This window comes from Neolamprologus brichardi, chromosome 6 (assembly GCF_056152115.1).
Source record: "Neolamprologus brichardi isolate AB-2024 chromosome 6, ASM5615211v1, whole genome shotgun sequence".
NCBI lineage: Eukaryota > Metazoa > Chordata > Actinopteri > Cichliformes > Cichlidae > Neolamprologus > Neolamprologus brichardi.
In genome coordinates, this window is record NC_142109.1 from 22,572,841 (window position 1) to 22,585,948 (window position 13,108).

General features: G+C 39.0%; 1 protein-coding gene across 1 annotated transcript in view; it reads left to right on the forward strand.

Moving 5' to 3' along the window:
• The window catches only part of pik3r5 (phosphoinositide-3-kinase, regulatory subunit 5), a 29,729-nt gene extending 16,900 nt beyond the window's left edge, over positions 1–12,829 (forward strand). Inside the window, exons 2-18 of the mRNA XM_087842553.1 lie at positions 964–1,079; positions 3,342–3,457; positions 3,589–3,657; positions 4,489–4,627; positions 5,332–5,401; positions 5,959–6,133; positions 6,809–6,977; positions 7,062–7,130; positions 7,327–8,189; positions 8,382–8,501; positions 8,613–8,744; positions 8,915–9,008; positions 9,472–9,548; positions 9,973–10,066; positions 10,289–10,371; positions 10,902–11,017; positions 11,414–12,829. Of these exons, the coding sequence (XP_087698679.1) occupies positions 980–1,079; positions 3,342–3,457; positions 3,589–3,657; positions 4,489–4,627; positions 5,332–5,401; positions 5,959–6,133; positions 6,809–6,977; positions 7,062–7,130; positions 7,327–8,189; positions 8,382–8,501; positions 8,613–8,744; positions 8,915–9,008; positions 9,472–9,548; positions 9,973–10,066; positions 10,289–10,371; positions 10,902–11,017; positions 11,414–11,564 (2,637 nt within the window). The 5' untranslated portion in view covers positions 964–979 and the 3' untranslated portion in view covers positions 11,565–12,829. The remainder of the gene's footprint in view (positions 1–963; positions 1,080–3,341; positions 3,458–3,588; positions 3,658–4,488; positions 4,628–5,331; positions 5,402–5,958; positions 6,134–6,808; positions 6,978–7,061; positions 7,131–7,326; positions 8,190–8,381; positions 8,502–8,612; positions 8,745–8,914; positions 9,009–9,471; positions 9,549–9,972; positions 10,067–10,288; positions 10,372–10,901; positions 11,018–11,413) is intronic.
• Positions 12,830–13,108: the final 279 nt, after the last annotated feature.

Consider the following 13,108-nt stretch of genomic DNA (forward strand, 5'->3'; position numbering starts at 1 on the left):
ACCTGGTCCTTATAAGTCATGTATACTTGAAAATTATGTGTTTCCATGGGCTTCACAATTCACCTAAACATGAAATATCAGTGTGTGACCTTATGGTACTCATAAGTCACATAAACCTGACAGTGTCCTCACAAGTAGCAGTAAATTCAGGTTTGACCAAAATTTAGCCCTAGCCAAAATCTCAACAGATGGGCGTGTTCCTGGAAGCATGGGTCAAACCTTTTGTGAGTCCCATGCCTCTAGGACCTTCGGAAAGGCACGTTCCCATTTGTCACATTTTTGTCATACGTGCTGATATATCACGAAAACACGTATGTGTGTGTGTGTGTGTGTGTGTGTGTGTGTGTGTGTGTGTGTGTGTGTGTGTGTTAATTTTAAAATCACTTCAGGCTGGGGTTTTTTCTTTTATCCTGTTAAAAAAAAGATTATGGTGAAAATTGTTTGCTTTCCAGTTTGGTTTCCTTGTTGAGCAATATGTAATGTCTTAAAATTCCCATCCTTGTACAATGTAACTGCTGAGTACACTATAACTGAAGTAGGTCTGCTTAAAACCGTTGTATTAAAGTGGTCACAGATCCATTTAAGTCTTTAGATAAATATGGCTGCTTTGAGGCAGCGGAGGTTTCTGTCAGATGTGTTTAGGACATTTCAGGAACTATAGCAACAAAACAGTGACACAAATAGCCCTGTGTCTGTTTTCCTTACCACTTAGATTATGGTTTGTGTATCTTCTTCTGACTGATTTTCATACTTGCCGAGTGAACTGCCTTCATGCAAAGTAAATGCGATAACACAACACACTGTTGAGGAAAAGAGAGGAGCATGTGTGTACGTTTGCATGGGCACATTATGCATGAATACCAAGGTATTTAAAGATAATATTCCACAGAAGACATTAAAGGACATTGAGATGTTTATCATATTTTGGTGCATATTAATCATCTCTCTCCTGCCTCTTTCCAGAACCTGAGTGGTGAATATGCAGCACACCTCTTGTACAGAGGACCGGATCCAGCATGCTCTGGATAGGTGTCTGGATGGACTGCGGCAAAGTCCCACAGCAGCACATCACTGGAACGGTAAGATCCTGCAGTTTTACCAAGGACTTATAGGATCACCGCTAAGATCTGGTTATAAAAGAAGGTTATAATCAGACAGCTGATCCTGTGAAGCCTTAAAAAGCTTTTCTTGGACAAACACCATCCTCTGAATTTTACAACACCATTTTTTAATGTGCATCTTTTTAGAGATGTACAGAGCAAATGCTTGGTTGTGCTCCTATCTGCCGTGGCATCAAAATCCCATCATTTGTTTTTGTTAGTGTCGTCACTGCACCAAATATTGCAAATATCTTTTAATCTTTACTATTTTTATTCTGAGATAAAGCCACAAGGAGCTTGATTCAGAGTTTCATACACAGAGTCTGAACTCTGTGTGCACAGATATAATTGTTACATTTGATATATGGAGTTATATTGGTCGCAGTTCATTTTGTCTCCGGTGCAGCTCTCAGCTTAATAAACTGACCTATTTATTGGCTGCAGTTCACTCACGTCACCTCCTTGTATTGTGACTTGTATTGGTTCACTGGCATAGTTTACTGGGACAAAATGTGTGGCTAAGCCATCGTAAATGTCGATAGTTCTGACTAACTAAATCATATCACGGCATTAACCATTGCTCTTGTTAATATGTTTGTTGTACGTTTTGTAATTTTATCTGCTTACAGCAGGTTTTTCAGTCTAAAGTGCCATACAATGAACAGAAATCGTTCATTACAGGCGTTCATTTAGAGTGTGAGGTCAAAATTCTGTTTCTAGGAAGGTAAAGGCACCACATTTTCTCAGAAGTATCAACCTCTAGCAAGCACATTTGGACATGTGTAACATGTGGTGTTGACAGAAAAAGTTGTTTGTTCACGAGCTCTTAACACAGGCACTGTGTGCGACAGGCGCTCAGAAGAGTCTGAGCTGCTTGTTGATGACACTGTTGCTGAAAGATCATTGGTGGAGCACACTATTGGGTGTTGAAGGAAGTTGTGTGAATAGACAGCTGGGGGGAAGTGGTGGTACAGACCGCAGCGTGTGTGTGAGGCATCAGAAGCAGGAGGTACTGTGATGCAGGGTATAAAAACAGGGCGGAAGATCAAACTGGCATCGGCCTCCGCACGTCAACCAGTGTCAGATAGAATGACGCATACCTGTGCAAACTGATCAGTGGTGATGATGGGATTTTGGCATTTAAAACGTGACCTAAAGGTCTTAGTTTGGTGTTCTCGTTTCATCATTCTTTGTTTCCAATTCAGAGCTTTTATTTTTAATTTTGAAATGCCTTGACCGGATAAACTTCCAGGGATATGTAATGTGCTACATTCACGTAAACGTCCTCATGTTGAGCACAAGCCGTCTACTGAAGCACTGACGTATTACATTCTGGATCTTAACAGGATCATTCAAAACAGGCAGCTGTATTCCCATAACCAGCAATATTAAAAAAGACTAGAGCTCCCAAGTGGTTAGGTGTGATCATGATGCAAATAGCGCACTGCTTTTTAGAGATGTTAGGTAGCGCACTTGGATGCAAAGGCCTGTTTATAGGACAGCATTTGTGTTTGACTGCTAAAGTTTTAATTCCTTAGATTGATGTGCAATCTAAGTCACGGAGATCGAGGGATCATATCAAAATAACATGCTTGTGAGGAGTCAGGTGTCATTTTCAGTTGTTTTTGTGACTGTGATACACCACACTCAAAAAAAAAACAGATCGGTGTGGTTTGAAATACTGTATTCACAGATCTACTTTGTTGTTTTTAATTCAGGTTTCTGTTTCACACTGTAACAGAAAACAGTAAAACTCCTTAACATTATTATGTATACCAAAAGCTTTAAATTGAGACTTTTGATAAAAAGGTAATTGATTATCACCATTTTTTTTTTACCAAATTAGCCTTTGTGAATAACCTAGTGCCAAAATAAATCTTTCAAATTGAGATCTTATCTTCTCTTTCTTTTATTTTTTTCTAACAACAGGAAATCCATCCTGTCGTATTTGTACATATGCAAACATCCTTAGTGAAACAGTGAACAAAAGGTGATAATACACACCTATGATACGCACCAGAAGTGACAGCTTGAGACTTCAAAAAGCTGTTGGGTGTTTTTGCAAACCAGTGTCAGAGCCTAGCACAATATTGTCCAGTGCCTTGTTTCATTACCACTATGGGGCATGTTTGATGGCTACTAAAAATATGTAAAAAATTAGAATTGTAGCATTAGATATTAAATATGTGAGAATGTCAAGCATATATGTTGTTTATAGCTGTAAAAACGCATGTATTGCAGTGCTGATGTGCTCAGTGGGACAGTCAATGAATCGATGGAGCCTGGAGGAGCTGGTGAAGAGAGATCCGGACAACTTCATCATCCTTTTACAGCAGATCATCAGGAAGACCCGAGAGGTGAGAGGTCAAGGAGAAAAGATGTATTAATCATTGATGAATGAATGCTATAATAACCAAAAATCTACATTAACTAATCCTTACTCGCTTTATGTTGCTCTTCTGTTGTGTTTATCTGTTTGTGCGATCAGGTTCAGGAGCAGTGTCAGTATGAGCTGGTGGCTCCTCTCGCTATTATGTTCTCCTCCACGCTGCTGCAGGTACAGTTTGTCTAAAAACAGATGTTATCAAAATATGTGACCTTTCTTCACCTCTCAGTAGCATTCAGAGTGTTCCAAGATGATATGAGCTTTCTCCATCTTAAAGTTCAGTTAGTTTCTCAATTCAATCCCCTGTGACGTATGTTCAAGCAGTTACAGGGTAATTGCATAATACTAGAAACCGTAACAATGAAAGATTTGAAAAGAAGCCTTTTCATCATGCAGAAATCATGCCTACAGAAAACCTTTGATTTATCCGTTTATTCTTTCTTGCTAAATATTTTATTTTACATATGTTTTTGTAATATACAAACAAATGAACAACCATAGTATGACCCGAACATGACAATAAGATATGTAATATATTTCATTTCCTGAAAAACGAGCAGAACTGAAAAGAACAATTTTATATTACTTTGTGTTTCCACCTCTTATGAACTAATACATCCCACTTAATGGACCAAATGGCTCCAATTAAAAGCATTCTCTGATCCCTCTGGATCAAATTATGATTGCTGATCAGCCAGTTGCTCCAAAAGAAAATGGTATTTCCTTATTGGATCAGTTAGGCACAGTTATTCACTATATAAATAACAAGTTATTTAAATAATTCATCGAGGTTTTATATAAAACAGAGTAATAGTTTGAGTTATGCTTCAAAGCTTCCAGATTGTAGCTTCATATAGAAATCAATTCCATGAAGTATAACTGAATTATGAACAATTATGATAATCGTAGTTTCAGTATGTTGTTGGTCTTCTGAGATGGATCTTGCTGTCTGTCTACAGAGCTCCTCTAGAGTAAAAACATCTTTTTGTGCTTTGGTCTTAGACACCGTACTGCACTGATAACACAGACCTGCTGGAGGAAGCTATGGACGTGTTTTGCCATTTCCTCACATGGCCTGAACCCTACTGCAGTGTGTGTAAAAAGCTTCTCTCCACAATACAGCTAGAAATGAAGGCCCCAGGTAAATATGGAGAATGTTGTTTATTTTTTGTGGTCCTTCTCTTCTTAATGTGTCTGTTTAATTCACACATCTTTGCCCTCTTAGACATACTATGCTTAATTTACCTCTTGCTTATCCACCTGTTGGAACTGTACTCCCCCTAGTGATAAGTCAAAGAAATGCATTTAGGATAACGCTTGGGGGGGGGGAAAGAGCTCTGCTTGTAGCATGTACACCTGACAGAGGCAGGATGATGACGAGGTTTCAGGTTTAAGAGAAACTTCTTCATTCTAACGGGATATTGTTTGAAAACGGATGTAGTATCAGCATTTACAGAAAGCAGAAACCACAAATGAGTGCTTACACTGAAATTCAGCTGAATGGTCAGGTATTTCAAAAGATTAAAAAAACAAAACAACAAAAGACAACTTAATGATTTGTGAATGAGTGTTAGCTGGTGTAGTGTTTTGGTGTGTATTTGTTGTTCGGACATGTCACAGCCAGAGGTACCCATACCTCATTTATTCATTTCATTTGACTTTAACTGTCCTGTGAGCAGCATTTACTAATTTTAGTGATTAACAATATCAACACTTCATTAATTTATTAGTAATTTGGTCATCAATTACCCTTCATCTGCCTCTAGTTATTCCACCACAACATTTAATGTAGTCATGCTTTTTTTTGGTGTCAATTCAAATGTTTGTGTTCTGTTTTCCAAACAGGAATTTCCTTTCAGAGACTGGTGAGGGACGAGCAGGGCTTGAACACATCCATCCAGTGCTCAAAAACCATGTAAGGCTTCCCTATGTCACTGCTCACTACGTTAAAGACTGTAAAAATATAGAATATGCATGTAAGCATGTTCCTATGTAGAAAGAAATAGCATTTACAGAAAAAAAATATACAATTTAGCCACAACTAGTCCAAGTGCTGGTGATATTTGATATCTGCATTTGCAAAGGTCCTATGCTGCATAAACACACACTGTGCTTTCTCTACCTTTGAAGCACTGCATGCAGAGGATGGTGTATGCTTAGTTCACTTTGGTGTGTTAACTTTGCACCTTCTGCTTTCTTGTGAAAAACAAGTTGCACAGCCATTCGTGCTGCATTTATCCGATCCCACGTGTAAAGTAACAACAAAAATAAACTACAAGTGCCATACTTAATGACACCATGTGTGATGTGTCATCTCAGTACTTTGAAAATCCCTTTCCATCCCCTTTTCTACCCACCAAACCTCATCATGACCATAGCATCCTGTTTGCATCGTGTCCTGCATACAGTGCATAGGTTATGTACATTGTGTACAAGTCAAGGTTTTACTCTAACACTCCGTGTTGCTGACAGGACTGTGTTGCTGATGAACCCCAGTGAAGTTCCTGCTGACTTTGTTTCAGTGGCTGAGCAGCTCAGCTGCGTTCAGCACTCACAGAGAGAAACCTACATCACTTTGATTAAACACGCCTTCCAGTCCACACTAGGCACCAAGTACCCTCTGCACAGCATTCACAGAGCTCTGCAGGTAAGTGTGCTAAATGTACTTTTTTGCAAATATTGATTGTAAAAAGCTAGGAAACTTTGTGGTGTAGTACAAAACACACATTTTGTTATAGTTTGGTTTTTTTAAATTCTCATACAAGCTAAATAATCACATTGTTTCATTGTAACTAAATTCATTTCTTTTAGTAAGATATTTAATTCATTTTTAAAACCACAGCTTTTTTAGTGTACTCTAAACCTAACCTGAATGAATATGTTAATCTACCATTAACCACCTTTACTTTGAATTTCTGACATTACATTGGTTATATAAAGCTACAAAGACTTAAGTACATGCTTTTTTAATGGGTTTTGATGGTTAGATAAATGTAGTTTTTATCTTGGCTCTCCCTGCTGGCAGGTCTCAGTTGAAAACAAAGATGTTCGTTGCTAAACTGAACTGAATAAAAGAGAAAAAGACTCTAGCGTATGTACGATATCGTCGTAAGCAGTTGCTTGTCAGTAGTGTTGTGTTTGAAGAATGTTTTCAGGATGTGAGATATTTGCTATGTAGTTCCAGCCCAAGATTTAAACTCTGAGATGGTTACTGTAGTTTGGAAATCTATAAATATTTATTAAAGGAAAATGTTATGACATCACATGGTCAAAAACTGTACTGTCCAATATGAGATTAAGATGAGACCATGACTTTTTGCAGGAAAAAACTGTGAATGAGCTGGAGGAGATCTACTCCTTGGTAAGCGATGCCTTAGAGGCAGCTGCTACCATGAGTGAACCGCTGAAGGGGCGGAGTCATGTCATCCAGGGACTGGAGAAACTCAGGGAGATGATGAAGATCCCTGCTTCCAATGGAAGGAAGTCTGATGGTAAGGCTGGTTTTGGTAACTGAGTTGGAGGTTGGAAGTGTGTTACATGGCACTAATCCGTCTGTTACTTTGCTCTTCTCTTAGGAATGTTGCAGACGCTACCACTGCCCACAGCCAAATGTTACATGTTTAACTGGGAAAAAGATAACTTTGGTAATAAACTCAACTTGTATTTATTTGTACTTTATATTTGGGAATAAACTTTTTCCTATTAGCTGACAGAGAATTTGTAAATCAATCTCTTAAGGATAGTTTTCCCTGGATCTTTCAGCAGGGGTTTTTCTCTCTGTTTTGATAGCTAAATTTAAATATTATTTTCTAAGTAAGATTTATATTCTGTTTCCTGCAGATGTTCTGAACACCCTTTTGGAGCATGAAACTGGCTACCTGTCCACTAATGAGCAGGAAGAAGAGGGTGATATTGATGACGAGAGGTATGTGACAGAAATTGATGTGGAAGAAGACAAAGACGAGGAGGAACATGGTGTTGAACCTTCTGCAATATCTATCATCCCTAGTGACTACCGCAACAGCCATCGTGCCTCTACCTTCTCCACGATCTCCTCCACATCCAAAGACTCCATGTTCTCCACCTTGTCTGTAGCCTCAGAATCGTACGCTCCCTCCCTTCTTTCTATCACCTCTGGAGCTGATAGTGACTACTTTGAAGATCCTGATGACTACATTTGCTCCTCTCCTGTCGCTGAAAAATGTTCGCCAAAGTCAACGAAAAGTTCAGTTCGACTAAGCCAACACTTCTACCGGCTTTTCATCAAACCCAAGAGCCCTCTTTCCCGGGCCAAAAGTTTAGGAAACACTGAATCGAAAGACCTTTTTGTGGTGCGAGAGAAGCGTTCCAACTCCCTGCCCCAGCAGGTCAGATTACGTAGTCCTGAACCCTTACTCCAGCCACAAAGTCAAACCCTTAAACACGTCTGCTTCCGAAGGAGGCCTATTCTTAGCAGTGATGAAGACATTAAGAATATTACGCTGAGGGTGGTGGTATTTGGTGCTGATCATGTAGCGGGGAAGGTGGCCCGAGCATACAATGACCTCAGGAGAAAGGAGACTGCATGTCCGCGTCTCAGCAGGGCTTTCAATCTTCAGTTCTACTTTGTGCCAGTGAAGAAAGACTCTGCAGTAATAGCAGCTCGGAGAGGTTCTAGTCCTTTAATTCAACCTGGAGCTTCAAAGGGAACAGCCCTGTGTAACGTAAGTGCAAGAACACCACAAGCAAATATCAAATACAAGGCACAAGGTCTGGTTTAGACTAAGCTACCTGAGGTGTAGAGCAAAGAAAACATAATTTCAAAATGACTACAGAATGATTATTCGTGATTTTTGTTTTTAACAGAAAGACAAAATGTCCATAAAGGTAAATGTATGACACTTTTGCTCATGCAGGACCACATGGGCATAGGGGACAGTACTAATGACATTGCCCATCTCCTTGGTATGCTGGATCCTTGGTACGAAAGAAACACCCTCAGCCTGCTTAACTTGCCAGCCAACATCGTCTGCCAGGTATAACTGTAGTATAACTTTTCCACCGCCAAGCCAAAGCTATCCTAAAGTCTGTTATTCCTGTTTATTCAACAAAGAATTTCACCATGTATCATAAACTCTTTGCTGCAGCAAACCTCAAAAACAGAGTCCGAGTCCTACGATAGCTCATATGAGCAGCGTCTACCCATCCTGGCCGACTTGGTCCTGTACTACTGCCGCTATGCTGCTCGGCCAACTCTAATCCAGCTCTATCAGGCTGAGGTTGGTTACACGTTAACACTTAAAATGCTTTTTTGGGGCTTTTTGTTCCCCTTTCTTGCAACTTCATTCACAAGGTTTTTTTTAGTATCAGAGAATGGCACTCTGGCACTCATTAACAACAAAACACAGTTTCATATTCAGTGAATAACGGAGGAACTTTGGTCTTGTAGCTAACGTTAGCTTGTGGAGAGCGGAGGACTGAGGTGTTCGTCCACTCCCTGGAGTTGGGTCACGCTGCAGGAACGCGAGCCATCAAGGCCATGGGTAAGTCAGATGCATGCATCAAACATTTGCATTTATACATAGCCTAGCAGCCATATTTCCTTACAGTGACATGGATTATCATTTATTATGAGGCTGAGACTACTAAATTTATAGGGAAACAACTGCTTTTTTTTTTTTTTTTTACATCATGATTCACTTCTACTTTTCAAGTTTCACTTGTCAACACTACTTGCACTTCTGATTTTTAATTTCTTTGGAGAAGTAAAAGTTGAGGGAAATGTTTTTATGTCCTCTATCTGTTAGTTACTGTGCAAATAACGTACCCTTTGTTTCCATTATGTAAAAGCTTATGACAACAGTGGCTAAAGTATACAAATGTCTTTTTTTCCACAGCAGGAAGTACATTTAAAAATATTTTGTAGACATATTTTTTTTGTAGCCCTTTTAAGTATTTTAATTAACAGTTTATGTGTGTACGTGTGCTTTTCTTTTTTTTCTGCAGGTGCTGCCAGTAAACGTTTTGGCATTGATGGTGACCGAGAAGCAGTCCCTCTAACTTTGGAAGTTGTGTACAACAAGGTAGGATGGCGTTCGTGTTGTATCCCTAATTAAAATTTGTTTCATAAAGCTGCGTTATAAACAAATTTTATTTGTAATTATGCCATCTTATCAGGAGAAAAACAAACAAACCTTTTAGTGCAGTTTTCCACCGCCTTAAGAACTGGTTTAAGTTATATGGTCGCTTCTTGAGTCACAGGAGATGACGCATCAAACTTCTGTGACAAAGCACAAAGACTTGCACAAAGGTTTGGTCTTTGTGGTCATGTGGTCTGAACCATTAGAAATTAGTAAAAGTGACATCTCTTTGTCTTTCAAAATCGACACAGTCGTCTGGAAGCAGTCATGATCATATCTGTTTTTCTCATCTCCCAAAATTGAAGTGTTTTGGGGGTTTTTTTAAATAAAAGAGCTGTAATCTTACCCTACTTTTCCTCTCATTCAGGTTGTTATTAGCGGCAGAAGTCAGTGGAAGCGAGAAACCAAAGTTTGTACTTCAGTAAACTTAATCAAAGCATGCAAGAATCCTGAGGAGCTAGGTATGTAACTCTTTGTGTTTACAATTAAAAGTTATGTCTGTTCACAATTTCATTTCAGGGAAACACATTCCATTCTTCACTGTCAATTCGAATCATTCACTTTCTTATTCCCGTATTACTCAAGCTAGTTTTCTAATTGAAACCCTTTTGATACATACTCAAGGTGAAAATGAACAAAATGAGCAAGTGTATTCTTAATTGACCTAAAACGATGTCTATCAGACTCAAAGATGGAGTGCCTGCAGCTGACAATGACTGAAGTCCTGAAGAGACAGAATGGGAAATGCAAAAAGGGCTACAACCAGGTGAGCAATACGTGATATCAGTCTGCCTTGGTGGTTTGTGGTTATGAAAGTGCAGCACCAATCTACTTTCGCAAACAGCTTTGCAGCATAGCCATCACTGAAGATGGAGTCCTCGATACACACTCGATTTCATCTCAAAATCTCGACTGAATATCTAGTCACACACACAAGCATGTATGGGAACCGTTTACTGTCTGACACCGTGATGGAACAGAAAGCCACAACACACAAACAAGAACACATTTCTTTTGCTGGTATGCGCTTTGGCAGTAGTATTGTTTTGCAGCACTGTATGCTGGTGTGTTAACCTAGTTTGGGTTTGGAGCATTTATTTATAAGAGTTTTTAACCTCATCAGCAAAATGTAGACCTGACTAAATGATTGAACCCATTTGAGTTATTTTCAATGCAGCTCGGTCGAGGTGTGAAAGTCGTGCGTGTTGTTTAAAAATGATTCCTTTTCGTGAAGTCTTGTTGGTTTTTGGTAAAATGTCTATTCGTGACAATTTGCTCCGCTTATCACCTTTGCAGCAGCTGACTGTGACTGAGGTGAAGGTGGACAAGGTGCAGGTCAGCGGTGTTGAAAACACAACTTTTGCTGTGTGCCTGGACCAGGATGAGAAGAAGATACTACAGAGTGTCACCAGGTTTGGAATGAAAATAAACACGTGCACCCAAATTAAAAGAAACCGGAAAGAAGCTATATGTGATGGTAGCTAATTGAAACAGGTTGTTTCATATCTACATGGTCTACATGGTAACGCAATCATACGTTAAGACACAGCTTTTTTTTTGCTTTTTTTTTGGGGGGGGGGTGTTAGTAGAAACATTTGTCAGAAAAAAAAAATTTAGAATCACAAAAACATACAAAGTAGATTTTAGCCCTTGTTTTGTTCTCGGAGCAGTTTCTCGCTCAGCTGCGTCACCATGCCCCTCTTTCCTCTCAGGAAACGTACACAGAAATGGCAAAACCCACTTACAGTAAACAGTCCTTGCAAATGTTTGTTTTTCTCTAAACATATATCTCCTTCTTTGTCATCCAGGTGTGAAATATCAGTGTGCTACAAACCTGACAGCTCCACTGACTGGAGGCTACGAAAATTCCAGGCCTCTGCTCAAATCCAGCCACTCCACCCGACCTTCTGCTCCCTCCTCTGCCTGCCCATAGTCACTTTTAGTGGGGCTCTTCCCTGAAACTGCGGACCACTGATCTGGGAAAGATGCTCTGCACTTTTGTGCATATTCTGTGAAATTAGAGACTAACTAAAGAGGATATTTTAATATTTTTGCTAATTTTTACTTGGACAGATTCACATGATGGTGCCTTCGACCTGCAGTGGGGTGTAACATTTGGAAACATAAAAACAGGGATAGTAACAAAAGTCACCTGATTATTTTATTTTATTTTATTTTATTTTATGTTATTTTTTATATATATTTACACGTACCAGAAGACCCAGGCAACCAAGAGACCGAGTTGATTGTGTGTTGTTTTCTTTGTACACAGCAGTCATTCTGTGTAATTAGGGAACACTTTGGGTTTCATTCATCAAGTTTCACTTCCTCTTTCTGCACTGACAGACAAACATGACTCCACCCACAGTCACATTAAAATATCCTCTGGGTAAACAGGGTGAATCTAGAGAGTCTTGGGTGAAAAGGAACACAAACTAGCAACACCATATGCTGTGCTACCAGGCTCCTGGTGAGGGAGATGTTAAGACTGTGGTATATTGGAGTCAAAGTTTACCAACTTTTCTCTCTGGAAATCCATGTGGATGTGTCTATTGGGGGTTATAATCAGATTAGGTGACAATATCTGAGAATGCACACTATTAGAGAATATGTAAATATTATTTTTGTAAATATTCTGCCGTGTACTATAACTTGAAAATCACATCATCATTTTTATGCCTGTTATACACAGTTATAACATTTCTCCTAAGGAGTTACACTGTACTGTTTTAACTGAAATTATAAGTATGACCAGCAGAGGGCCCCAGTGACTTTTTTATTTGACTTCACTTGAAGTACAGTGTACTTGGAATAAAGTGTCTTTGTAATTACTGTAATATATTTTATAAACGAAATGTTTTTGATTTTGTTTTTAAATAAGGACACCAGTAGGGGAAAAGGTGTTTAAAAATAGATTTGGATGTACACTTCCTGCATGAAAAGGAACTGATTCATTGCACTTTACACTCAGTAATCTGTGCAATTAAAATGTTATTGTTTTGTTAGTGTAAAGGGATAATATCCTGATGACTTGACTGACACTGAAATTGAAGCACTGCAGATTGGTATAATTAAATGACATGACAATCGAGCGAGCAGGCGGTTAAATTAGGTACTTTTTTTTGTTTAAATGTCAGATAAATGCATGACACCAGTGCCCTCCATCTACATGTGTCCTCTGATGAAAGTGTGATATTTCTTTCTGTAAATTATATTTGTCTATCTATGAAACATCTTCAATTCAGAGATCATTAAAATATGTATATGTCTGCAGAGTAAGTCGACTCAATTTATAGGCTACGTTTACAACATGAATGAACAGTGAATGAACAGAGCAACGTTGGACTGCTCTGAAACTGTAAGTGATTAATTTTATACTGCATGCCACGTCTGAGGTTAAAATGAATACCCTCTGAAATGCAGCGACACCCGTGCGGTCATCTGTAAGAAAAGATATGCACTTTCACACATATATCTTTATATAGAGACATGCATGTAAAGTC